The sequence below is a fragment of the Spinacia oleracea genome, chromosome 2 (assembly GCF_020520425.1).
Source record: "Spinacia oleracea cultivar Varoflay chromosome 2, BTI_SOV_V1, whole genome shotgun sequence".
Lineage (NCBI taxonomy): Eukaryota > Viridiplantae > Streptophyta > Magnoliopsida > Caryophyllales > Amaranthaceae > Spinacia > Spinacia oleracea.
Window position 1 is genome coordinate 71,551,625 of NC_079488.1, and position 26,004 is coordinate 71,577,628.

Here is a 26,004-nt window from a genome sequence, read left to right on the forward strand (position 1 = left end):
AATGTCATTTCAACACAGCCGGTAAATGAACTCGAACGAGCTAGGACCGGACAATTTTGGAGACATGTACGGCTCTGTTCTCTTCACCTTATTTTCACTTATTTCAGGTCTGATAAGATAAAATAAGATAAAATAAGGGCCAATAAGATAAGATAAGTTCAGAGCCAATAAGATAAGTTCAGGGTCAATAAGATAAGATAAGATAAGTTCAGGGCCAATAAGATAAGATAAGATAAGGTGAGGTAAATATTACATAAGGTAATACTATAAGTGTCAATAAGATAAGGGTCAATAAGATAAGATAAGATAAGGGTCAATAAGATAAGATAAGATAAGATAAGATAAGATAAGGGTCAATAAGTTCAGATAAGATAAGATAAGATAAGATAAGGGTCAATAAGATAAGATAAAATAAGATAAGTTCAGGGCCAATAAGATAAGATAAGATAAGTGAAATTCAGGTGAAGAGAACACTACCGTAAATAGTCACCAATTCCAAATTTCCAATAGCACTTCTTATAGTTTGATCATCTCACTAAAGAGGGGGTTTTCTTTGGAAAGGAGTAAAAGAAAAGAGGACCAGTACATGATAAAAGATTAATAAAGGTTGTCAAGGTCAGATCGTTCAATCGTAAGATTAATAATTAATGGAGAAAGTGATGAAATTTCTACAATGCGTTACAAAATTGCTATTTCAAGTATTAATATACTTCATATTGGTTATGTCTTGATGAGTGAACCGATGCTATTTCAAGTATTAATATACTTCATATTGGTTATGTCTTGATGAGTGAACCGTAAGATTGTCTACTAATGTTTAGACTTGGTAATTTGATATAATGTCACATCGGGTCAAGTGGATTACATGTCTATTTTGATTTCGATTTCAATTCAAATCATTTCCCGATTTTGGAATAACTTTCGGACATCATTTCTGGTCAATTGAATAGTGTAATCGAATCCGGGTCAGTTTTATCAGGTTCACTAATGATAGGCGTAGCAAACACCAATTAGACCAATTTCTATTTACCCAACTGAAAAACACCTTTTTTCAATAATGCCTAAATAAGAAGGTTTTTAGAAAACAGAAAGAGTATGTAAATAGTTATCATTGTCATAAACCCTTAGGGGATGATTGGTATGCAAATTTTTAGAGTTGGAAACGGATTCAGATAACCGTTTACGTTATACTCCGTAAGTTATTTCGTATTTGGTTTGAAATATGCGGTAACCGGAGAGGTAATTTATTCCCCTACTTCGTTACTGCTCTAAAGCCCACGGTAACAATTACCGTTTCCCCTCAATTGCAGAATACACACCGCCTCCTTGCTCTCTTCCTCTCCTTCGTTCTTCTCTCACCCCTCTCTGTTCTTTGAGCTTAATTCAAATTCGATTGAATCTCACAAGATTTCAACGTTTCTGTAAGTTTCCTGCTTGTATTTTTTTATAATTTATGAATTTTCTTCTTTAAATCTAATTTTCGAATTTAATCAACCCCAATTTTTAATTTGGCAGTTGTGCTTCATCTGTGTTCTTATTATCATCTATAATTTTCTGGTCTTTGTTTATTATCGATGTTTCCGTTGATAATTGTTCATGTAATGTTGAATTTTTAAGTGAAATTTCACTATTTTATTGGGTTGTTCGAAAATTTTCTATATTGCATGCCACATGTTCGATAAAATGCTCAAAAGAGTTTGATATTTTTTTTGAAGAAGTTGTAGTTGACAATGTTCACGAAAGAGATAATCAATGAACCGAAAAGTGTTACAAGCAGGAAAGGACAATCAAATGCAGGAAATGGCCATCATAGAATAGCATAAAACCCAGTGAGGTTGAGGTGGAATATTATTCTCAGCCTTTTTAACCGCCATTTTTATCTTTAATATGCAATGTATCATGTAGCTTATCTCAAACATCAGACCACTACTGTTCCGGTGTTGTAAAGATGGAAACAATGGGCTTCGAATGAAGGCCCTTTCGTATGTGTTGAAGATCTTGCTTGCTTGAATGAGTCGAGTCCGAATTCACCTGCACAAGAGCAAAGTCACTAGCCTCGGGGGTGTTTCCGAGGAAAGCCCCTCCGATGCCTAAGTAAGAACGATGCTCGGATTCTAGAGAGAAGTTCTCTAGAAGAGTAGTCTTAAGGCGATAAATTGGACGTACCTTGAGGTGTGAGCCTTGGCGGCCTATTTATAGTGTTTGCATAATAAATGCCCATAGGTCATTTATTATTATTGGGCCTTGGGCCTTGATGGATGGCTGACTAGCCATTGGTAGGTTTGATGCTGTTTGATTAGAGCCATTGGGCTTTGGACTTAGTGGCCCAATTGAGAATCAATTGGGAGCCCAAACAACATGCCCCCCAGACCCGGTCCATTTAGAATTAAATGGGTGGGTTTCCAGTTGTCAGAAGTCCAAAAGTTCCCTCTCTTTTTTTGAAAAGGGATGATTTGCATTGATGACAAGTGTTGGGATTTGTATTGTGTCGTGGAGATCGTGGGTCGAAAGGAAGTTGATACGCTTCCCTTCTCTATAAATACCGGACGCTAAACTTCCTTCAAACTTTACTTTCTCTCTCTTTTAAACAAACTTCCTCTCTTTTCCCGGCGATCGCGGTTTTTGAGTTTCTTCAGATCTACGAAATTCGGCCAGCTTTAGACTTCGGGAACTTGTGTTGTTCGTTTTATCGGCGAATTCCGCTTCGGAAAAAGGTAATTTGTTTATGAATTCTCCTTACTTCTTCGTTCTTCCTTCTACTCCTCAATCTAAACCCTAGACCGAGAATTCGCGACCATGGCAAAGAATAGGGGCAAAAGTAAGTTTGTCGTTGGCTCCTCTAGTGAGAGGGAGAATGTGCCTTCGGGAAGGGTACAGAAAACTTCAAGGGGTCGGCCTTCGGAGAGGCCGGTGGAGAGGCGTTCGACTGGTTGGGATGCTTCCAAAGATGATGTTGTTGGCGGGTCTAGTGTGTCTGAACGCGCAACTTCTGGAAAGAAAGCTGGTTCTTCGGGTGTACGCCGTCCTTACCCTGAGTTTCCAGTTTATTGGACTGAAGCTGATCCGCAGGGCAAGTATGCCCCGATCTTGCATGAGACCACTAAGATCGATGGTCCGTTGGAGAAATCGGTCAGTGGTGACTGGTTGGTGGAGGCGAAGCTGGGGAACTACCATCGGAGGGCCGAGGAGCTATACGGAATCCAGCACGCCTTGGGGTACTGGTGCGAGCTTCCCGATCAGGAGCGTCCTCGGGTGACTCATCCGCCGAGGGGGTTCATCTCTGTGTATACTCATCACTTGGAGAACGGTCTCCGTTTTCCCTTGGATCCATTCATTTCCGAGCTCCTGGTGTCGTACAACATCAGTTTGGCCCAACTTACACCCAAATCTATGAGGCACATCATCGGATTTAGATGGGTGTGCGATTTTGTTAACTTTCCCTGTTCTGTCGCCGTTTTTCGGGATCTCCACGATCTGTCTTTCAATCACGCTTCCAAGGGGGATGGGTATGGTTGGTGGACCATCATCAACAAAAAGTCCCGAAGAAAAGGGGAGCCGAACTATATTACGGCCTACCCTTACCTCAGTTCTGACCATAATTGGAAGACGGAGTGGTTGCTCGTTCGCGTGCCGACGGATCCGAAGCATCCCAATTTTTATCGCCCTCCGAAGTGGTTTGTGACTCCTGATCCTGATATGGGAAGCGTGGCTGCTCCGGATCGGAACCATCACCACTACGTGGATCTCCTCCAGTGGTTTTTGGCTCGGGAGGACAACTACAAACTGCCGTCTAGCTGGCTCCCGAACCTCAACTATATCTTGCGGGTGGACATTCTTGCTGTTGCCGGTCTCAGCAGGATTTTTGACAGGGGTAGGTGCCTTTCGGCTGGGACCGTGTTTCAGTGAGTTTGTCCTCCTCCTTTTTGTCTCGTTTTACTGACTCGTTTTGTGCTTTGTTTCTGCAGAGTACGGCTTTAGCTGCCTTGATCCTGTGGTTTTGGGAATCTCTTTGGATCTGAAGACTATTCACGACTCGGCTCCTGATTACAAGTTCGGGAAAGAGAATCCTCGTAATCCTCGCTTGAAGGATTACGTGTTGTCTCCTTCGGGTGTTGCTCGGATATCCGAAGTTCGAGCTGATCCGTGGGATTCTGCCTCCTCTCCCGAAGCTGTTCCAATGAAGGTCGTGCTTCCTGATTTGAGGACAACTTCAGATCCGGTGAGTGTATCTATCTCCCGAAGTTTTTTTGTTTGTCTCTCTTTTTGGTTGGCCGTCGGCTAACGTCTTGGTCCTGGACCATCTTTTTAGGGTCCGGGGACTGACGCTGTGCCACGTGCCGTTCCTTCGGTTTCATCTCCGGCTCGGATAGATATCTCTTTATCTAGGAACCGGGTACTTCACCTTTTTTTTCCTTTATTTCTTCCTTTGTCTTCTTTTTAAATTTATTGACCCTTGGTCTCCTTTTTAGGATCAAAAGAAAAGGAAGGGTAGCACTCTTCTGAGGTCTTCCGCGCATCCGAAGAAGGCGAAGGCTTCTCAGTCCTCGGAGAAGGTATTTGCTCTGACTTGGAGTTTTCTTGTAGTCCGTCCTTCCCTTTTCCGAAGCTGACCTTTGAACGCTTGTTTTGTAGGAAACGGTTTCGGAAGACATGCCTCCTCCCAAGAATCTCCTTCACTTCATGCCCTTGCCAGGGCAGAAGTTAAAGAGTGTGGTGGTTGCGGAACCGCAGCCCGTGGATCAACCGTTGGCTGAGGAAGATACCATCCCCTCTCCGCTGAAGCCGTCTGCTGCTTTAGGGATCGAGATTCAGGATATCACCAAGGTGATGGAGGCGATTGAAGCCGACCTTGTTCCTGGCTCGGATGCCCCTATCGTGGCCGAGCAGAAGAAGGAATCTGCTGACGTTTCTCTCGAAAGAGAGAGAAGTCCAGATAAGGAGATAGTGGACCTCACCGAAGCACACATTGAGGTTCCCGAGGCTGAGAAGGAGGTTCCTTCTGCTGAGGAGGAGCAGCCCGAACAGGGTCTGACGAGGAAGAGGCGCCACTCGACCTTGGGCTCTAGTTCGACCTCGGCCTTGGATAGATTGATCCACGCTGACCCTTGCTCGGATGTTCCGCTGAAACGGATCCCCGAGGAGGTAAGGGAGGAGATGGCTCGCTATGCTAGGGCTCCGGTTTTGGGGGAGAACCCCATGGCTCATGTGGGATCTTTGGTGGGTCCCGAAGCTGCTCGGGAGAATCTTCTTCGGGCCAACCCGCAGTGGAGGGTTCCTGGAGCTTAAGAGAGGAACCCGGCTATGATGGCCCAGTACTATCTGAATGAGGTAAGTGTTGGATTTTCTCTTTTGAGTTGCGTTTTTGTTTTATGTTTTTCCTACTTTTCCTCATCCTTCCTTCTCTCCCAGGCTGTTTTCTGGTCCTCGTTCGCTTCCGAGTGTAGCTCGGTTGAGGAGAGACAACTGAGGAGATATCAGGAGGCTTATGCTCGTGATATCCCTATTTTGGACCAGAAGGCTGGGCAGCTCTTCTCCGAGCTGGTGGAGGTCAAGCAACTGTACCTTCAGTACAGTCGTGAGGCTAGAGCATCGGCTGAACAGATCGGGGCCGAAGTTGGGAAGCTCACTTTCCAAGTCGAAGAGGATGCTGAAAAGATAGCTTCCTTCGACAAGGAGAGGAAAGAAATGGCCGCCAAGTTTGCGAGCGAACTTGAAGAAAAAGACGGACTTCTCAAGGAGATGACATCTAAATTTGAGGCGGCCGTTAAGCAGAGCCATGATGCGGAGGCGAGGCTTCAGCAGTTTGTCAAGCATCGGGAGATTATTCAGAATCAAGCTGACAAGGTGCCCGTTCTCCAGCTGAAGATCCGAGAGAAGGATGCGGCCATTCGGAAGTTGGAGCAAGAGCGAGTTGACCTCTACACTGCTGATCAGTGTAGAGAGCAGTACTGGAATGGCATCCTGGGTGCTCGGCGCATGTTTGCGAAGCATATGCCTCATTTCCCTTGGAATGAGAAAGTTCCTCTCTGGATGAGGGCCCAGGATCACTTGGTGGAGTGCCAGGCTGATCGGGACGAAGCTGAAGCTGAACGCCAAGCTGCTCTTGCAGAGGCTCGGGCCCAGAAGGCGAATTCCGAAGGTGACACTACTGCTGGGGGTTCTTCGAAGGATGCTCCCCTAGGGGCTGCTCCTGAGACTCCCAAGAGTTAGGGATTCGGGCAGTCGTCTTCTTCAGAGTCGGTCGGTTCCAGTTGAGGACTTCTGAATGTGTGCTTGCCTTTCCCCCTTTTGCCTCGGCGCTGCGTTGTACTTGTTTCTTTTTGCTTTCTTAGTACTTCGGTAGGCCGGTATTGTCTGTTGATGGCTGCCGATTTTAACTGTTTCATTTTGTTTTCAATTTTTGAGGGTCCTCGGGTATGTACCGAGCTGTTTGATGTATTTGTACTTCCCCTAGATATTGAATGAAAAATGAATGTTTGTTATTTGGCTGCCTCTTTTCAAATTTTTTTGTACTTCCGCAGTTTTAAGTCTTTGAATCCGTAGATTTTCGAGCTCTTCTTTCTGTAGACTTGCTAAAAACCCTTTGATCTTGCGAGCTCTTCAAATCCGTAGATCTGTTAAGAGACTCTTTAATTTGCGAGTTCTTCCAATCCGTAGATCTGCTAAGAGACTCTTTAATTTTGCGAGTTCTTCAAATCCGTAGATCTGCTAAGAGACTTTTTAATTTTGCGAGTTCTTCAAATCCGTAGATCTGCTAAGAGACTCTTTAATTTTGCGAGTTCTTCAAATCCGTAGATCTGCTAAGAGACTCCTTAATTTTGCGAGTTCTTCAAATCCGTAGATCTGCTAAGAGACTCTTTAATTTTGCGAGTTCTTCAAATCCGTAGATCTGCTAAGAGACTCTTTAATTTCCAGACTCTTCAAATCCGTCGATCTGCTCAGAGGTCTGGATTGTTCTTCCGATCTCTTGTGGTTCGGAAACCTAGGCAAGAGATCGCTAGTCTTGTTAGGTTATTATACATATGATATTACATAAATCATGCGGAAACAACCATTAACCCAGGATTACATATTATTTACACATAATCATATAACATAATTTAGATGCATACTCTTTGTTGTGTGCCCTCCCTAGCTGCGCCCGAACCGAACCAGAACAAGTCTTTAGGACTCCAAGTGTCGTCCCTCCGTAGATAGTCCACAGCACGTCCGGATCCGCCTTAAGATTGACCAACTAGAATCGCCCTTAAGGTACTAGAATTTTCGGCACTTTTGAGCAAGATGTGTGGCTGAATTTTTCTCTCAAAAACTCACTTTGAATACTTTGAAACTCATTATAAATTGTGAACCCTGGCCACATATTTATAGGGGTATGGAAAGGGAATTGGAATCCTATTCAGATACAAATTGATTAAACCTAGAATCCTACAAGAACTCTAATTTAATTAATTTATCAAATAGAATTAGGAATTTAATCATTAACCGAACTCTGCACGTTTTAGGAAACGTGCACGAACACAAACACTTACACACGCACACACGGCATCCACGATGGGCCGCCCATGCGTGCGCACGAGCAGCAGCCCACGCAGCGAGGCCTGCGCGAGCTGCAAGCCCACGCAGCTCCCGCGCGCGCTGCGCGCGCTGTGCGCGCTGCCACGGCCTGCTGGGCCTGGCCTTGCGCTGGGCCTGGCGTGGCTGTTTGTGCGGCGCGCTTGGCTTGCTGGGCGATGGCCTGGCTTCGTGCTGGGCCTCGTCCGGCAGGCCTCGTCCGATGCTTATTCGTACGATACGCTTCCGATTAAATTTCCGATTCCGGAATTTATTTCCGATACGAACAATATTTAACATTTCCGATTCCGGAATTAATTTCCGTTTCGAACAAATATTTAATATTTCCGTTTCCGGAATTATTTTCCGATTCCGGTAATATTTCCGATTCTGACAATATTTCCGTTTCCGGCAATATTTCCGATTCTGGTAATATTTCCACTTCCGATAATATTTTCCGATACGTACCATGTTTCCGTTTCCGGCAACATCTACGACTTGGATAATATTTATATTTCCGATACGATCCATATTTCCGTTTCCGGTAATATCATCGTTTCCGGAGTATTCATTTCTTGCCTGTGACGATCTCAGCTCCCACTGAAACCAAGATCCGTCGGTTCCGAATATCCATAGATAGAGTATTTAATGCCATTAAATACTTGATCCGTTTACGTACTATTTGTGTGACCCTACGGGTTCAGTCAAGAGTAAGCTGTGGATTAATATCATTAATTCCACTTGAACTGAAGCGGCCTCTAGCTAGGCATTCAGCTCACTTGATCTCACTGAATTATTAACTTGTTAATTAATACTGAACCGCATTTATTAGACTTAACATAGAATGCATACTTGGACCAAGGGCATTATTTCCTTCAGTCTCCCACTTGTCCTTAGGGACAAGTGTGCATTTCCTAATTCCTTTGTCGCTCGATGCTTGCTCTTGAACATAAGGTAAGAGTTGTCATCCTTATTATGTCCAGAGGTGTTCCTCGGTTTCAGAGTTCAACTGATCAAATAAACAGATAATCATAGCCTATGATTCATCCGAGCACGGCCATGCATTTCACAGTTTCTAACTCTCCGAGTGGCCTTGTACAACTTTTAAGCATCTCATCCCGATTTATGGGAGGACAATCCCAATCTTGCGATCTTGAGATTAGACTTCGTTTGATAGGTGATTACCTGAGCGTTGCCTTTATAGCCTCCTTTTACGGTGCGACGGTTGGTCAACGTCAAAGCAACCAGTTCTCAAACAAGTAATCTCAAATCACTCAGGTATTGAGGATTTAGTGTCTAATAATTTAATGAAATTTACTTATGACAGACTTTCATCTCTTACAGTAAAGTTTCATAGGTCTTGTCCGATACTAGTCTTCCCAAATTAAGTATCTATGCAAATGATTATGACATTGCCATGTCCACATAGTTCAAGAAACAGAACTACTAGTCATCTTGCATTCTAATCGTCTAACGTTTTCTATGCGTCCAATTTTATACAAAACTTCGATTAGGGACCATTTTCAACCTTTGACATTCAAGTTCACTTGATAGACATTTCTTAGTCACAGGACTGGTCCTGACAGTCTATCTTGAATATATCGTCAAATTGAAGGGACTCATCATTTAATAAACCATAAATTAAATGGAAAAATGAATTCCTTTCATTTATTGTGAATGATTAACCAATAATGTTTTACAAAGATTTAAACTCTGAAACTTTAAAACATTAAACAGAGACATCAAAGCCATTCTCCAATATGCTTGATTCCCATAGCTGCAGTGTGCGAGTTGTGCTTCGCTTGCGGCAGAGGTTTAGTTAATGGATCTGATATGTTGTCATCAGTTCCAATTTTTCTTATCTCGACTTCTTTTCTTTCAACGAACTCTCGTAGAAGGTGAAATCTACGAAGTACATGCTTGACTCTCTGGTGGTGTCTAGGCTCTTTTGCCTGTGCAATAGCTCCGTTATTGTCACAATACAGGGCTATTGGTCCTTTAATGGAGGGGACTACACCAAGTTCACCTATGAACTTCCTTAGCCATATAGCTTCCTTTGCTGCTTCATGTGCAGCAATGTACTCCGCTTCAGTTGTAGAATCCGCAATGGTGCTTTGCTTAGCACTTTTCCAGCTTACTGCTCCTCCGTTGAGGCAGAAGACAAACCCAGACTGTGATCTGAAATCATCTTTGTCGGTTTGGAAACTTGCGTCCGTATAGCCTTTAACAATTAATTCATCATCTCCACCATAGACCAGGAAGTCATCTTTGTGCCTTTTCAGGTACTTCAGAATATTCTTGGCAGCAGTCCAATGCGCCTCTCCTGGGTCTGACTGGTATCTGCTCGTAGCACTGAGTGCGTACGCAACATCCGGGCGTGTACATATCATAGCATACATTATTGAACCAATCAATGATGCATATGGAATCCCATTCATTCGTCTACCCTCATCAAGTGTTTTTGGGCACTGAGTCTTGCTTAGAGTCATTCCATGAGACATGGGTAGGTAGCCTCGCTTGGAGTCCGCCATCTTGAACCTATCAAGCACCTTATTGATATAAGTGCTTTGACTAAGTCCAATCATCCTTTTAGATCTATCTCTGTAAATCTTGATGCCCAATATGTACTGTGCTTCTCCTAGATCCTTCATCGAAAAACATTTCCCAAGCCAAATCTTGACAGAGTTCAACATAGGAATGTCATTTCCGATAAGCAATATGTCGTCGACATATAATACTAGGAAAGTAATTTTGCTCCCACTGACCTTCTTGTATACACAAGATTCGTCTGCGTTCTTGATGAAACCAAAGTCACTGACTGCTTCATCAAAACGTATATTCCAGCTCCTGGATGCCTGCTTCAATCCGTAGATTGACTTCTTTAGCTTGCATACCTTTTTAGCATTCTTTGGATCCTCAAAACCTTCAGGCTGTGTCATAAACACAGTTTCTGTTAAAACGCCGTTTAAGAAAGCAGTTTTGACATCCATCTGCCATATTTCGTAATCGTAATATGCAGCGATTGCTAACATTATTCGAATAGACTTTAGCATTGCAACTGGTGAAAAGGTTTCATCGTAATCCACACCGTGGACTTGCCTGTAACCTTTTGCAACCAATCTAGCTTTGAAAACTTCAAGTTTCCCATCCTTGTCCTTTTTCAGTTTGAAAACCCATTTGCTTCCAATGGCTTGGTAGCCATCTGGCAAATCGACCAAATCCCATACTTGGTTTTCAGACATGGAGTCTAATTCAGATTGCATGGCTTCTTGCCATTGCTTGGAGCTAGGGCTCGTCATAGCTTGTTTGTAAGTCGCAGGTTCATCACTTTCAAGTAATAGAACGTCATAGCTCTCGTTCGTCAAAATACCTAAGTACCTTTCCGGTTGAGATCTATATCTTTGCGATCTACGCGGGGTAACATTTCTAGATTGACCATGATTCTCACCAGATTCTTCTAAAGATCTCTGAGTTTCATCCTGAATGTCATCTTGAGCATTCTCTAGAGTTTGTTGTTCGACTCGAATTTCTTCGAGGTCTACTTTTCTCCCACTTGTCATTTTGGAAATGTGATCCTTCTCCAAAAAGACACCATCTCGAGCAACAAACACTTTGTTCTCAGATGTATTGTAGAAGTAATACCCCTTTGTTTCCTTTGGATAGCCCACAAGGATACATTTGTCAGATTTTGGATGAAGTTTGTCTGAAATTAATCGTTTGACGTATACTTCACATCCCCAAATCTTAAGAAAAGACACATTTGGAGGCTTTCCAAACCATAATTCGTATGGAGTCTTTTCGACAGCTTTAGACGGAGCTCTATTTATAGTGAGTGCAGCTGTATTTAGTGCATGTCCCCAAAATTCTAATGGAAGTTCGGCCTGACCCATCATTGACCTGACCATGTCTAGCAAGGTTCTGTTCCTCCGTTCCGACACACCGTTCCATTGTGGTGTTCCAGGAGGAGTCAATTCTGATAGAATTCCACATTCTTTCAGATGGTCATCAAATTCATAGCTCAGATATTCACCGCCTCTATCAGACCGCAGTGCTTTAATCTTCTTGCCTAATTGATTCTCTACTTCACTCTGAAATTCCTTGAATTTTTCAAAGGATTCAGACTTATGCTTCATTAGGTAGACATAACCATACCTACTGAAGTCATCAGTGAAAGTGATAAAGTAGCTGAAACCACCTCTAGCATTTGTACTCATTGGTCCACATACATCTGTATGGATTAAACCCAATAGTTCATTTGCTCTTTCTCCAACTTTAGAGAAAGGTTGCTTTGTCATTTTGCCAAGTAAACATGATTCGCATTTACCATAATCCTCTAAGTCAAATGGTTCTAGAATTCCTTCCTTTTGAAGTCTTTCTAAGCGTTTCAAGTTTATATGGCCTAATCGACAATGCCACAGATAGGTGAGATCTGAATCATTCTTTTTGGCCTTTTTGGTATTTATGTTATATACTTGTTTGTCGTGATCTAATAAATAAAGTCCATTGACTAATCTAGCAGATCCATAAAACATCTCTTTAAAATAAAACGAACAACTATTGCCTTTTATTAAAAAGGAAAATCCCTTAGCATCTAAGCAAGAAACTGAAATGATGTTTTTAGTAAGACTTGGAACATGGAAACATTCTTCCAGTTCCAAAACTAGCCCGGAGGGCAACGACAAATAGTAAGTTCCTACAGCTAATGCAGCAATCCGTGCTCCATTTCCCACTCGTAGGTCGACTTCACCCTTGCTTAACTTTCTACTTCTTCTTAGTCCCTGTGGATTGGAACATAAGTGTGAGCCACAACCTGTATCTAATACCCAAGAAGTTGAATTAGCAAGTATACAGTCTATAACGAAAATACCTGAAGATGGAACGACTGTTCCGTTCTTCTGATCTTCCTTTAGCTTTGGACATTCTCTTTTGTAATGGCCTATTCCATCACAATAAAGACAGCTTGATGTGGACTTGTCCTGCTTTGATTTAGCATTGCCCTTGGACTTTCCACCTTTCTTGAATGGTCTCTTTCTAGCCTTGAGTAAATCTTTGGCTTCACAGTCCAGTACTATTTCAGCCTTTCTGACAAGGTGAATAAATTCTGCAACTGTTTCTTCTCTTGGTTCACTTAGGTATAGTTGCTTGAAGCGACCAAACCCACTGTGTAGTGTATTGAGCAAGACAGAGACTGCCATCCTTTCGCTTATTGGTGTTCCTAGTAGACTTAGGCGATCAAAATATGAACACACAAGATCCACATGGAACCTCAGTGGGACGCATACCCTCTGTTTAGTGCGAAGGAGCTGAACATGTGTTTCTTGGACCTCCATCCTATAACACCTGTTGGGAGAACTAACCTTTAGACCAGACATTGATTCAATCAACTCATGGACGTTCAGGTCCCTGTCCTCCGTACTTCCACGACAGATATCCCTCAGATTCTTGATGAGCGTAAAAGGTTCATAGGCTACAAACCTTTTAGCCCAATCATCAGGGATATTGTTCAGCACGAGACTCGTAACCTTTTTGAGATCCGCATCCCAGGCGTAAAATCTCTCAGGGGTCATGTCTCTGGCATAGTAGCTTGGCATGGGATGTGACAGTACATACTCAAGTCCATTGAGTTTGACTATTTCAACTAGCTTAGCTTCCCATTCAAGAAAATTTGTCAGGTTCAGCTTGACCATAAGCTCAGAACCCATGATGATGTTTTGATTGTTGTTTGCCATATTAAAACTACAATTGAAAAGAATAAACAAATAAATAACCATTCACAGTTTCTCTTAATAAACTTAAATTCTAGCATACATGCATAATTCAATGTTTATTAAGCATTTTATTCAAATTATGTGTTCCGGCAGGTGTGAATAAAATGATTCCAAGATCCTAAAATCATTGAAGAACTAAGCACAGTTTGTCGACTTAATCCTAGAACATCTTAGGTAAGCAAAAGCCTTTTGCTAATAGTCTAGAAACTATTCTTGGTTGATAGGTACGTCTAAGAACTTATTAGGTAAACCTATCGATTTTTCCACGACATAAAAGGACTCCTTACTTATATCGTTGAGTTTCACCAAAACTAACATGTACTCACAATTATTTGTGTACCTTGCCCCTTTAGGACCAATAAGTAACACCTCGCTGAGCGAAAACTATTACTAGATTGATGTAAAGGATATCCAAGCAAGTGTATATTTTGGCATGGCACCTTTTAACTCAATTTTTAAGTTTGGAACTTAAGGCTCTTACTATGTTGGTTAGATTTTAAGTGAACTAAAATCCTTAATCATGCAACATAATCAAGCTTTTGATCTCATGCATTTTAAGACATATTTAAAAGCAATAAATAACTTAATGCATGCATAAGATATTTGTGATCTAGTATGGCCCGACTTCATCTTGAAGCTTTAACTTCAAAGTCCGTCTTGAAAATCTCCGTGGGAGGCACCATTTTCTTCAAATAGGATAAGCTATAACTAATTACAACTATTTGATGGTACGCAGACCATATTTGAATTGAAAAATAACTTTGGTACTTCAGACCAATTACATTCAAATTAATGGTACGCAGACCATATTTTCTATCCTATTTGGGCCATACTAGTCACTTCATAACCTGCAAAACAGTACATATACAATATATACCATTCACCCATTCATTATCATGAATGGCCCACATAGCTGGTTAGTAAAACACATTATGCATCATGTAAACATTTGCAGCAATTAATCAAGGGCACCAATAATCTACCAATTATTCAGTCCTTATTAATTCTAATCAAGTTGTTTTAACCTTAAGGATTTGTAGACCTAATCAAGAGTTTATGACTAAAATACGCTCCCACTTAAACCAATAAATTCATATGCTTTACTAATTTTAAACATAAAAATGTATTTCTAGTCTAACCGGAAACATACAAATTTAATTAAAATTTAAAGATCATATAAATTTATAATTGAATCCAAAAAGTTTAATTTAATTTCAGTCGTATTTAAATTAATTCATGATTTTAATTTTAGTAAAATAATTAGAATAAATAACATTTATTATAATTACAATATTCAAAATTAAAATCCAAGAAAATAATTTAAATTATTAATTTTAAAATTAATTAAAATTACGTGAACTGAAATTTTCAAATTAAACATTCAAAACGATCTAATCGTAACGCAAACACCCTACGCATTGCACGCCCATGGGCCGCCCGCACACAGCCATCGCTGGCCATGTGCGCGCAGCCCATGCGCTCGTCGCATAGCTGCTGCATTTCCATCGCAAGCCATTGCACGCTGCGCGCGCGCCAGCGCTCGTCGCACGCGAGCCATCGCTCGCAGTGCGCGCGACATCGCTCGCTGGGCGCGCGACATCGCTCGCTGTGCGTGCGAGCCATCGCTCGCTGGGCGCGCGACATCGCTCGCTGGGCGCGCGACATCGCTCGCTGTGCGTGCGAGCCATCGCTCGCTGGGCGCGCGACATCGCTCGCTGGGCGCGCGACATCGCTCGCTGTGCGCGCGAGCAACGCTGGGCGCAGCGCTCGTGGCACGCGAGCTTGCGCTCGCTGCGCGCGAGGCTGCGCGCTCTTGCGCGAGGCAGTGCGCGTTGTGGCGCAGCTCGCTTGCTGCCCACACGCGACTGCCTTGGCTCGCCCTTCGCCCATGCCCATTCGTCCATTGCTCGTGGCCCACGACACAAGGCAGGGCTGCTGCCTTGTGCACGTGCACCATGCCTTGCTCATTGCATTCGTGCCGCACGGGCGACGAGCTCCCTTGCTCGTCGTCGCATGCCCGCACTATACAACACCCTTAAGGGTAACACGAAGCGTCCATTGCTTTGTGCGTGCAAGTTATATGAACGAATCGCATAAAAAATTTAAAATTTATAAAATTAATGACAAATTAATAAATATTATTAATTTCATAATTTTAGGGCGAAAAATCGAAAGTTTATTATCCAATTGATTTCCGATTGTTATGGATTCAAGTCTAGGTCATAAAAATTTAAAATTTATCATAAATTTACAATTTTTATGGTGGTTTTTAATCATAGGTTTCTAATTAAATTATAATTAATTATGAAAATCAAATTAATTCTAAATTATTCTAATTTTCAACAAATTAATCATAATTACAAATTAGATTGCATAATTAACAAGGCTAGGCATTCAAACTTGTTAAACATATACAGTAGGTCAATCAAAAATTCAAGATTTATCAACAAGAATCGCAAATATTTAATTTAACATCTTAAATTTACGAAATTTTGCATTCGAAAAACTAAAACCTTCGAAAAGTCATAGTTAGGCTTCGAATTTGAGAATTCTGGGTTCGACAGAAAAATACTATTTTTGTCAAAATTTTAGAATGCCTTTTACATGCGAAATGGACACAAAAATCACTCGATTTGGATGAGTAACGAAGAAACTGCCGAAAAACTGCGTACGTATAATTAAATAAACGCAATTTGCAATTAATTAACAATTACGAAAATTAATCACCCCTTTTAATTCTTGCAAATTTGTAATATTTAACCATGTTCATGCAATTTAGATTATGAAAATAATAAGGGGCTCGTGATACCACTGTTAGGTTATGATACATATGATATTACATAAATCATGCGGAAACAACCATTAACCCAGGATTACATATTATTTACACATAATCATATAGCATAATTTAGATGCATACTCTTTGTTGCGTGCCCTCCCTAGCTGCGCCCGAACCGAACCAGAACAAGTCTTTAGGACTCCAAGTGTCGTCCCTCCGTAGATAGTCCACAGCACGTCCGGATCCGCCTTAAGATTGACCAACTAGAATCGCCCTTAAGGTACTAGAATTTTCGGCACTTTTGAGCAAGATGTGTGGCTGAATTTTTCTCTCAAAAACTCACTTTGAATACTTTGAAACTCATTATAAATTGTGAACCCTGGCCACATATTTATAGGGGTATGGAAAGGGAATTGGAATCCTATTCAGATACAAATTGATTAAACCTAGAATCCTACAAGAACTCTAATTTAATTAATTTATCAAATAGAATTAGGAATTTAATCATTAACCGAACTCTGCACGTTTTAGGAAACGTGCACGAACACAAACACTTACACACGCACACACGGCATCCACGATGGGCCGCCCATGCGTGCGCACGAGCAGCAGCCCACGCAGCGAGGCCTGCGCGAGCTGCAAGCCCACGCAGCTCCCGCGCGCGCTGCGCGCGCTGTGCGCGCTGCCACGGCCTGCTGGGCCTGGCCTTGCGCTGGGCCTGGCGTGGCTGTTTGTGCGGCGCGCTTGGCTTGCTGGGCGATGGCCTGGCTTCGTGCTGGGCCTCGTCCGGCAGGCCTCGTCCGATGCTTATTCGTACGATACGCTTCCGATTAAATTTCCGATTCCGGAATTTATTTCCGATACGAACAATATTTAACATTTCCGATTCCGGAATTAATTTCCGTTTCGAACAAATATTTAATATTTCCGTTTCCGGAATTATTTTCCGATTCCGGTAATATTTCCGATTCTGACAATATTTCCGTTTCCGGCAATATTTCCGATTCTGGTAATATTTCCATTTCCGATAATATTTTCCGATACGTACCATGTTTCCGTTTCCGGCAACATCTACGACTTGGATAATATTTATATTTCCGATACGATCCATATTTCCGTTTCCGGTAATATCATCGTTTCCGGAGTATTCATTTCTTGCCTGTGACGATCTCAGCTCCCACTGAAACCAAGATCCGTCGGTTCCGAATATCCATAGATAGAGTATTTAATGCCATTAAATACTTGATCCGTTTACGTACTATTTGTGTGACCCTACGGGTTCAGTCAAGAGTAAGCTGTGGATTAATATCATTAATTCCACTTGAACTGAAGCGGCCTCTAGCTAGGCATTCAGCTCACTTGATATCACTGAATTATTAACTTGTTAATTAATACTGAACCGTATTTATTAGACTTAACATAGAATGCATACTTGGACCAAGGGCATTATTTCCTTCAAGTCTGCCTCTTAGTTATGACTTCGGCGATCTGAGCCGAAGTTTTATAACTTGATTCGAGCGACTGTTTGTTGCGAACAAGGTTTATCTGGGTATCGCGAATCCGAGGATTCTGGACGATTCCCTGAAGTGTATGATTTGGTCATTTATTGCATTTTATCAAGGAATGGGCAAAGTCAACCTGCTTTTAGTCTCGGATTGATCAGATCCGAGGCTGCATGTATATATAAAGGGACAATAAATATAGAGATAGGTTTAATGAAACACATGGTGCCAACGGCTTTCCTCTTCTAATTAAACAACTTACTTGGCTTACAGACAGAGATCATACAAAATATTTCTTGAGAACATCGGTATTCCAATGGTTCTTCAAGATTGTTCCATCTAACTGTTTCAGCATAAACGTGCCTGGCCTTTTTTCGGAATGGATGATGTATGGTCCTTCCCAAGTGGCTGAGAGTTTGCCATGGATCCGTCCTTTCTGAACCGAGGCGGCGTTTCTGAGCACTAGATCACCGACTTTTAGGGGTCTGGCGTTGACTCTTCGGTTGTAATGCTTGTTGACCCTCTGCAAATAAGCTGCGTTGAGTGTCCTCGCATCGTTCCGAGCTTCGTCCAGTAGGTCGAGAGCTTCGGACAGAAGTTGGTTGTTGCTTTCTCCTTGGAGCCCATCATACCTGTTGTATGCCTGGATCCTCAAGCTTTTTGTTCCGATTTCCACAGGGATGACAGCTTCGGATCCATATACAAGGTGGAACGGTGTTTGCCCGGTAGCTTCTTTCTCAGTGGTCCGAAGGGACCATAGCGTTCCGGGTAGCTCTTCTAACCATTTGTTTTTGTCATCCTCGACTCTTTTCTTGAGTGCATTGAGGATGAGTTTGTTAGCAGCTTCGGCTTGCCCGTTGCTTTGTGGGTGGCAAACTGCCGAGTAAGCTAGGTGTATGCCGAACTGTTTGCACCATTTTTGCAACGGGGTGTTGTCGAACTGTTTCCCGTGGTCGAAGACCATCAGTCTTGGTATGCCGAACCTTGTGATGATGTTCTGCCATATGAACTTGCGGACCTGAGGTTCGGTGATGGAGGAGGCAGCTTCAGCTTCGATCCATTTGCTAAAATAGTCGACTCCTACAATCAACCACTTCTTCTGGTTCGTAGCTGAGGGGAAGGGACCAATGATGTCTAACCCCCACTGTGCGAATGGTAAGGGATACAGTGTTGATTGTAGGGTTTGAGCTGGTTGATGGATGGCTGGTGCGAACTTTTGGCATTTCTCGCATTTCCTTGCCATCTGCTTTGCCTCGGAAACCATAGTGGGCCACCAGTATCCGGCCCGAAGGGCTTTATGTGCCAATGTCCTGCCTCCGATGTGGTTTCCGCATATCCCGAGGTGGATTTCTCTTAGGATGTAGTCAGCGTCTGTTGGTCCCACACATTTTAGCAGCGGAGCGGAGAATGATTTCCTCATGAGCTCTCCTTCGGCGCTGATGATGAACCACTTGTTGAATCTTTTCAGTTTTCTCGCCTGCAGCTTATCTTCGGGAAGCTCTCCCCTTTCTTTGTATGCAACTACTGCGTCCATCCAGCTGGGTTCGGTACGTAAACTGCATACTGTGGTGGGTAGCAAGTCAATGCTTCTCTCTTGGTGAACTTCCACGTGGACCGACCTGTTTAGGTCGATGAGTGTTGAGCTTGCGAGTTTTTACAGTGCGTCTGCTTGCGTGTTTTGTCCTCGGGGGATGAGAATGACTTCAAAGGATCTTAACTTTGACGTTAAGGATTTAATTTTTGCTAAGTAAGCTGTCATGCTGGGCCACTTGGCCTCATACTCCCCTCGGATCTGGTTGGCTACAAGCTGGGAATCAGTTTTGAGGCAAACATGCTCGGCCTCCAGGGATAAGCAAAGCTCTATCCCTGCGATTGCGGCCTCATATTCGGCCTCGTTGTTAGTTGCTTTGAAGCCGAACTTCAATGCATACTCTATGCTTTTCCCCGTCGGGGGGATTAGTACAACTCCTGCTCCTGAGCCGTTTATTGTGGAAGATCCGTCAGTGAAGACCTCCCAAGTGCTTTTCGTATCATCCAGCATTTCCTGGTATGAGCACTCGGCCAAGAAGTCTGCCAACGCCTGTGCTTTGATTGCGGTCCTCGGCTGATATTTGATGCCGAACTCTGATAGTTCGAAGGCCCAGGCAGCCAATCTTCCTGACCTCTCTATTTTGTCGAGTACTTTCTCGAGCGGTTGGTCAGTTAGTACTGTGATCTGGTGGGAGTCGAAGTATGGCCTCAGTTTTCGTGCAGCTACCACTACTGCATATGCGACTTTCTCGATGAGCGGGTACCGAGTTTCGGCCCCTGTGAGTGTTCGGCTGGTGAAGTAGATTGGCTGTTGCTTCTTCTCTTCTTCCCGAAGAAGCACTGCGCTGACGGTTCCAGGGCTGACTGCGACATATAGGTACAGGGTTTCCCCCTCCTTTAGTCTGGCCAGTGTCGGCAGTTGAGCTAGGTGGGCTCTGAGTTGCTGAAAAGCTTCTTTTTGCTCCTGTTCCCATATCAGTTCGGGATCCACCTTCCTCGGGACCCCCTTTTTCTTGACTGGTTCTGCTTCTCCCCCGGGGAGGTTCTTTGGTTTCAGTGCTTTGAAGAAGGGGGCTCCCTTGTCCGAGGCTTTTGATATGAACCTTGTTAGTGCGGCTAACCTGCCGGTTAGCCTCTGCACATCTCTCTTGGTCTTCGGCTCGGGTAAATCCAATGCCGCTTGGACTTTGTCTGGGTTCGCATCGATTCCTCTTTCGCTCACCATGAATCCGAGGAACTTCCCTGACTTCACCCCGAAGACACATTTTTTTGGGTTCAGCTTCATGCTGTATTTCCTCAGATTTCCGAAGGTCTCTGCCAAGTCTTTGACATGGTCTTCCTCCTTGATGCTTTTTACGATGGAGTCATCCACATAGACCTCGACATTCCTCCCTTTCTGGTCGGCGAAGACGTGATCAACTAGCCTCTGGTAGGTGGCTCCGGCATTTTTCAAGCCGAAAGGCATCATTTTGTAGTTGAACACTCCTGCGCTTGTGATGAATGCTGTCTTTGCCCTGTCGTCGGGGTGCATGAACACTTGGCGGTAGCCTGAAAAGGCATCCATGAAGCTGAGAAGTGCATGGCCGCTGGTGGAGTCAACCAATTGATCTATCCTTGGCAGGGGGGCATGTTGTTTGGGGCAGGCTCGGTTCAGATCTGTGAAATCCACGCACATTCGCCAGGAGCCGTTCGCTTTCTTGACCATCACCACGTTGGCCAACCATTTTGGGTACATGCATGGCTCGATGAATCCGGCCTCTTGCAACTTTTTCACCTCTTCGGCGATGGCTCTGTTTTTCTCCGAGGAGTAATTCCTCTTCTTTTGTTTGATTGGCCGAGCTTCGGCGTTGACGTCCAGCTTGTGACAAATCAGCTTCGGATTTATCCCTGGCATATCTGTTGCCGACCATGCAAAAATGTCTTTGTGATCCCTGAGTAGTTGGATCAAATCGATTCGGAGCCCCGAGCTTAGGCCCTTGCCTATTCGGACGCTCCTGTCTGAACCTTCTTCGAGGAAGATATCCTCCATTTCCTGATCTGGTTCAGGAGACAGGGTTTCGGGGCGGGCATCGACCTCTGCGGGAGATAAGGTGCTCATGCCTGCTTTCCTCCTTTTTGCCTCACTCTCCTCTCCTGGAGCATCTTTCTCCGTCTCCGAACCGTCTCCTAATTTGGGCTTTCGGACGGCGGTGTGGCAGGTTCTTCTCGCAACCTCTTGATCACCTCTAATTCGTTCGGCGAATCCTGCATCCGAGACGTATATCATCAGTTGATGGTATGTGGAGGGGACTGCTTGCATCTTGTGAATCATGGTTCTTCCCATGATTACGTTGTATAGGGAATCGCAGTCCATCACCAGAAATTCGTCCCGAAGGGTTTTTGCTGCTTGGCCTTCGCCCACTGTGACTGGCAAGGTGATCTTTCCTCGAGGGATAGCTGCGGATCCGTTGAATCCGATCAGGGGGTAACTGACTTTCGTCAATGCTTCCTCTGACTCTTCGAGGATCAGTTGCTCGAAGCAGTTTCTGAAGATGATATTGACGGCACTTCCTCCGTCGACCAACACTCGGTGTACGTTGTGGTTATTGAGGTCCATGGAAATGACTAGAGGATCGTCATGTTTGTACTGGACTCCGAAGCAATCATCGGCAGTGAAGGTCATGTTCGGGGGGTGTGGTTGGTTGTCTCCCACTGTGCTGAAGTTGACTCGATGGGTGAGAGCTCTCAGGTGTTTCTTGCTGGCTTGGCCAGACTTCTGTCCCCCGAACACCACTAGGATGTCATTCTTCTTGTGCCCTGTTGCTTCGTAGCCCCTTTTCTGGGGTTGCTCGTGTTGTTTGCCACTTGCGGCCTTTTCTTTTTCCTCCCTTCGGTCTAACAAGTACTGTTTCAGGTAGCCTCGACGAACAAGGTCCTCAATGTTGTCTTTCAGCGAGTTGCATTCTTCGGTGTGGTGACCGAAGTCATCATGAAACTCGCACCATTTGTTCTTGTTTCTCCGAGCTGGGTTGGACTTGAGCTTCCCAGGTAGTTTCCACTTTTCATCATTTCTGTTGAGGCTAAAGATTTCTTTTCGGGGCAGAGTTAGTGGAGTGTAGTTAGTGTATCTGGGTTGAAGTTCACCCCTTCTCCCGTCTTTCTTCGGGCTCGTCTCTCTAACTCCTACTTTCTCCTTCCCTTTCCTTGAGCCGCCCTCGGGCTTGCTCTGGGTATTTTTTGTGTCTCTCGGATCCGACGATCCTTTCAACCTTGCAGCGGCTTTGTTGAACTCTTCGGTTCTGATGAACGCATCAGCCATTTGGAGCACGTCGGCTATTTTGGAGGGGTTTTTCATCGAGAGCTTATCACGGAATTTCCCTTCCTGGAGCGCGTGTTTCAAGGCGAAGATGGCCACATATGGCTGTAAGTTTGGTATGTTTGTTGATTCCTTCATGAATCTGGCCATGAACTCTCTTAGACTTTCGTCTTTTTCTTGTTGGATCGAGGTCAGTTCTGCCGTGGTTCGCTCGGGGCGATTGTTGCTCACGAACTGTGTGCAGAATCTCTTTTTCAGCTTCTTCCAGCTTTTGATCGATCCCTTCGGCAGCGATCTAAACCATTCTCCCGCCACTCCGGTTAGCGTGGTTGGGAAATATTTACACCAACATGCTTCGGAGTAGGGACTCAAGAACATTTGCTGCTCGTAGGAGATGACATGATCCCTTGGATCCGTGATTCCGCTATACGTCAGGTGTGCTGGCAGTCTTACCTTTGGTATCTCTTCCATGATCAGCTCGTCCGAGAAAGGGGATGACGTGGGAGTCATGATTCTTTTCCCGAGTCTAGCCCTGATGCCCTCGTTCGCCGAGGTTTTGTGATTAGAACGTTCGGGCGTACGATGGGGGCTAGGGGTTCGATCATGCCTCCTGTCTCTTCTTCTTTCTCGGCTACTGACCTCGGGTCGTTCGCCAGATCTGCTTGATTCGCCTACCCCGAGTCTCGTATGGATCGAGGGTCTTAACCTTGAGTGGACCGAGGGCCTCAACCTGCTGAGCACCGAGCTTCGGATCCGAGTGTTACGAGTAGTCGATTCGCTTTGGAGAGCTGTTGGAGTAGGCGATGGTTTTGCAAACCAATCTGGTTGTTGTTGTGCCCTTTTTTGGGTGTCCCACGTGCTTTCCATCCATCTCGACGTCAGGTGTGTTCCTGTCAAGGGGAGGAGCTCTCTTTCGGGTCTGGACACTTCTACACTGGGCTGCTCGTTCAGCCTTCGCCTGGTCCTCCTCTCTTCTCTGCGGTCTTTTGCCAATCCTTGCTGCTTCTCATTGAAGAGGAAGTTTTGCATGATGGTCATGGCCGCAGTGAGCTCTTCCCTAGTTGGAATCGGAGGTCCTGCGTTTGTGGCGGTCGTAGCTCTGCTTGGCTGTGACCTCGCCACCGATTGAGGGTGCTCCTCTTCGTCAGATTCCGAATCTGACCGCACTATCATATCGTCATCATCGTTGTTGATAACATCATTAACCATTTTGCAGAAAGAGGTGGTTAATGTCTTTCAAAAGGCTTTGAAGTGTTCTTCCCCACAGACGGCGCCAAATTGTTCCGGTGTTGTAAAGATGGAAACAATGGGCTTCGAATGAAGGCCCTTTCGTATGTGTTGAAGATCTTGCTTGCTTGAATGAGTCGAGTCCGAATTCACCTGCACAAGAGCAAAGTCACTAGCCTCGGGGGTGTTTCCGAGGAAAGCCCCTCCGATGCCTAAGTAAGAACGATGCTCGGATTCTAGAGAGAAGTTCTCTAGAAGAGTAGTCTTAAGGCGATAAATTGGACGTACCTTGAGGTGTGAGCCTTGGCGGCCTATTTATAGTGTTTGCATAATAAATGCCCATAGGTCATTTATTATTATTGGGCCTTGGGCCTTGATGGATGGCTGACTAGCCATTGGTAGGTTTGATGCTGTTTGATTAGAGTCATTGGGCTTTGGACTTAGTGGCCCAATTGAGAATCAATTGGGAGCCCAAACAACTACTTTTGATATGGTTTATGGAATTGAGTAGAAATTTCAGCATTTCTGATTTGTTGTTTTATGCAATGTCGATTATTGATGATAAATTTCTTCTGGCTTTGTTTAGATTTTGTAAGTGGGTGTGAAATTGTTGTTGAATGTGTAAAACAGTTCAAATTTAGCTGCAAATTTCTGGAAAGTTGATTTTTTTGCTTATTATTATTATTATTATTATTATTATTATTTTTACGGGTTTTATTTGTGGTTAATTTGTATTAGTTTCAATTTTATATAATTTCTTCTTTTATATCGTAAAGGTATAGATGTAGAATACACTACAAAATATATTTCTTTCCTTATTACTTACCAAACATTAAGTAAAAAAATCGTACATAAGTGATTCATTTCATTTCCATTCCACTCCCTTTCCAACATTGATACCAAACACCCCCTTAATCTCGAGGAAGTCTTTGTCACAAGTGACTTGTGTCCATATTGGACACAAGTGAGTACCAATACAGAATTTGGAGTACTAATACAGAATATGTTAGCACCAATACAAATTATGTGAATACCAATAATAACACATATGACTTATATTGGTGGTATTTCTAAGCAATTTTGCATTTTGGTACTGACATATTATGTATTGGTACTCAAGATGATTGTATTTGGATCACTTGTGTCCATGTGGACACAAGTCACTTCAGGTTTAGAAACCCTCCTTTAATCTCTCCCTCCAAAACCCTAACTTTTCTGTTCTTGTAGCTGAAGAACAAGAAAATGGCAGAATCAACCCAAAAATCAGAGAAACAAAACCCAGTTAATGTTATAAACAATAATAATGGTGTTGTCAATAACAAGAAGAAACGCAAAGAGGTTGCTCCCTTCGGAAATTACAGGAATTACTACGGCTATCGTGTAAGTTTTCTCAACCCTCTCTTCTAGTCTTCTCCCCCCCCCCCCCCCCCCCCCCCCCCCCTTTTTTTTGTAAAATTAAGGGTTTTTCTGATGAATTAATATTCCATAGGCAAATTTATATATGTAAACTGATACCCAGATGCTAGATTTTATTTTATTTTTCTGTAAGAAGCTGATGTTTTAATGAACAGTTTCTTACCCAAAAAATTGGAATTTTCTGACTATTGTAGTTCGTTAAATTTGGCTGTTTTTAACAAATTGGGTTAAAAAGTATCTGGGATTCTGTTTGTCTCTAGCACTAGGAACTTTATCTTGTTAATGAAATTTCAGTGATGCTTGTTCTTTGCGGAGTGTCTCTGCTTAGATTTTACTGTGATTGAATGATCAATCTCTTTGTAGAAGGGAACCTTTTTACCTTTTTGGTTGAATTGTTGCTAAGATGTGTCCTTGATGATGTTGACACTCTTCATGGTAATTGAGTTAAATAGTGTGATTCGAATGCGGGATTGCTCGGAAAGTCACACAAAGATTCAAGATTCAAGATTCAAGCATTTTTTGCATAAACATATAATTACTGTTGTTCACTGGTACTACCGTACTACGTATAGTAAAGCACAGAGAAGGGAAGTGGGGAGGGGGTATGAAATCCGACCTTTAGGGAGACAAACTTCTAAGTGATTATATCCTTAATCTTTTTACAGCCTACATTATCGAATTATTCATTGAGAAATCTAGCCTAATCCAGCTTGAACATGTTGTTTCGTGTTTTGTGTTCTGATGATCACATCAAGCATGGGATGAGTTAATTTCCAAGTGCAGACTTCATTGATGTTTATATGTCCTAGTTAGGGGAATTTCATTTCCATGCCTATATTGAATCAAGATGATTAGCAACTAGGAAGGCGCCGTGCTGCGATCCAACTGAAATATTAATTTAAGAAACCCTCTGTCTAGGGGTGGTTGTATGTATAT

The 26,004-nt window shown here is 43.4% G+C and overlaps 1 protein-coding gene across 2 annotated transcripts in view; it reads left to right on the forward strand.

The window, feature by feature from the left end:
* Window positions 1–1,318: 1,318 nt before the first annotated feature.
* Window positions 1,319–26,004, forward strand: part of LOC110798745 (probable RNA methyltransferase At5g51130) — a 29,271-nt gene continuing 4,585 nt past the window's right edge. Inside the window, exons 1-2 of one of the 2 annotated variants that reach the window (XM_022003942.2) lie at window positions 1,319–1,421; window positions 24,880–25,032. In XM_022003942.2, coding sequence (XP_021859634.2) covers window positions 24,895–25,032 — 138 coding nt within the window. In that variant the 5' untranslated portion in view covers window positions 1,319–1,421; window positions 24,880–24,894. Of the gene's footprint in view, window positions 1,422–24,879; window positions 25,033–26,004 lie in introns of those variants that run through there. The other variant, XM_056836991.1, reaches the window with a different exon arrangement.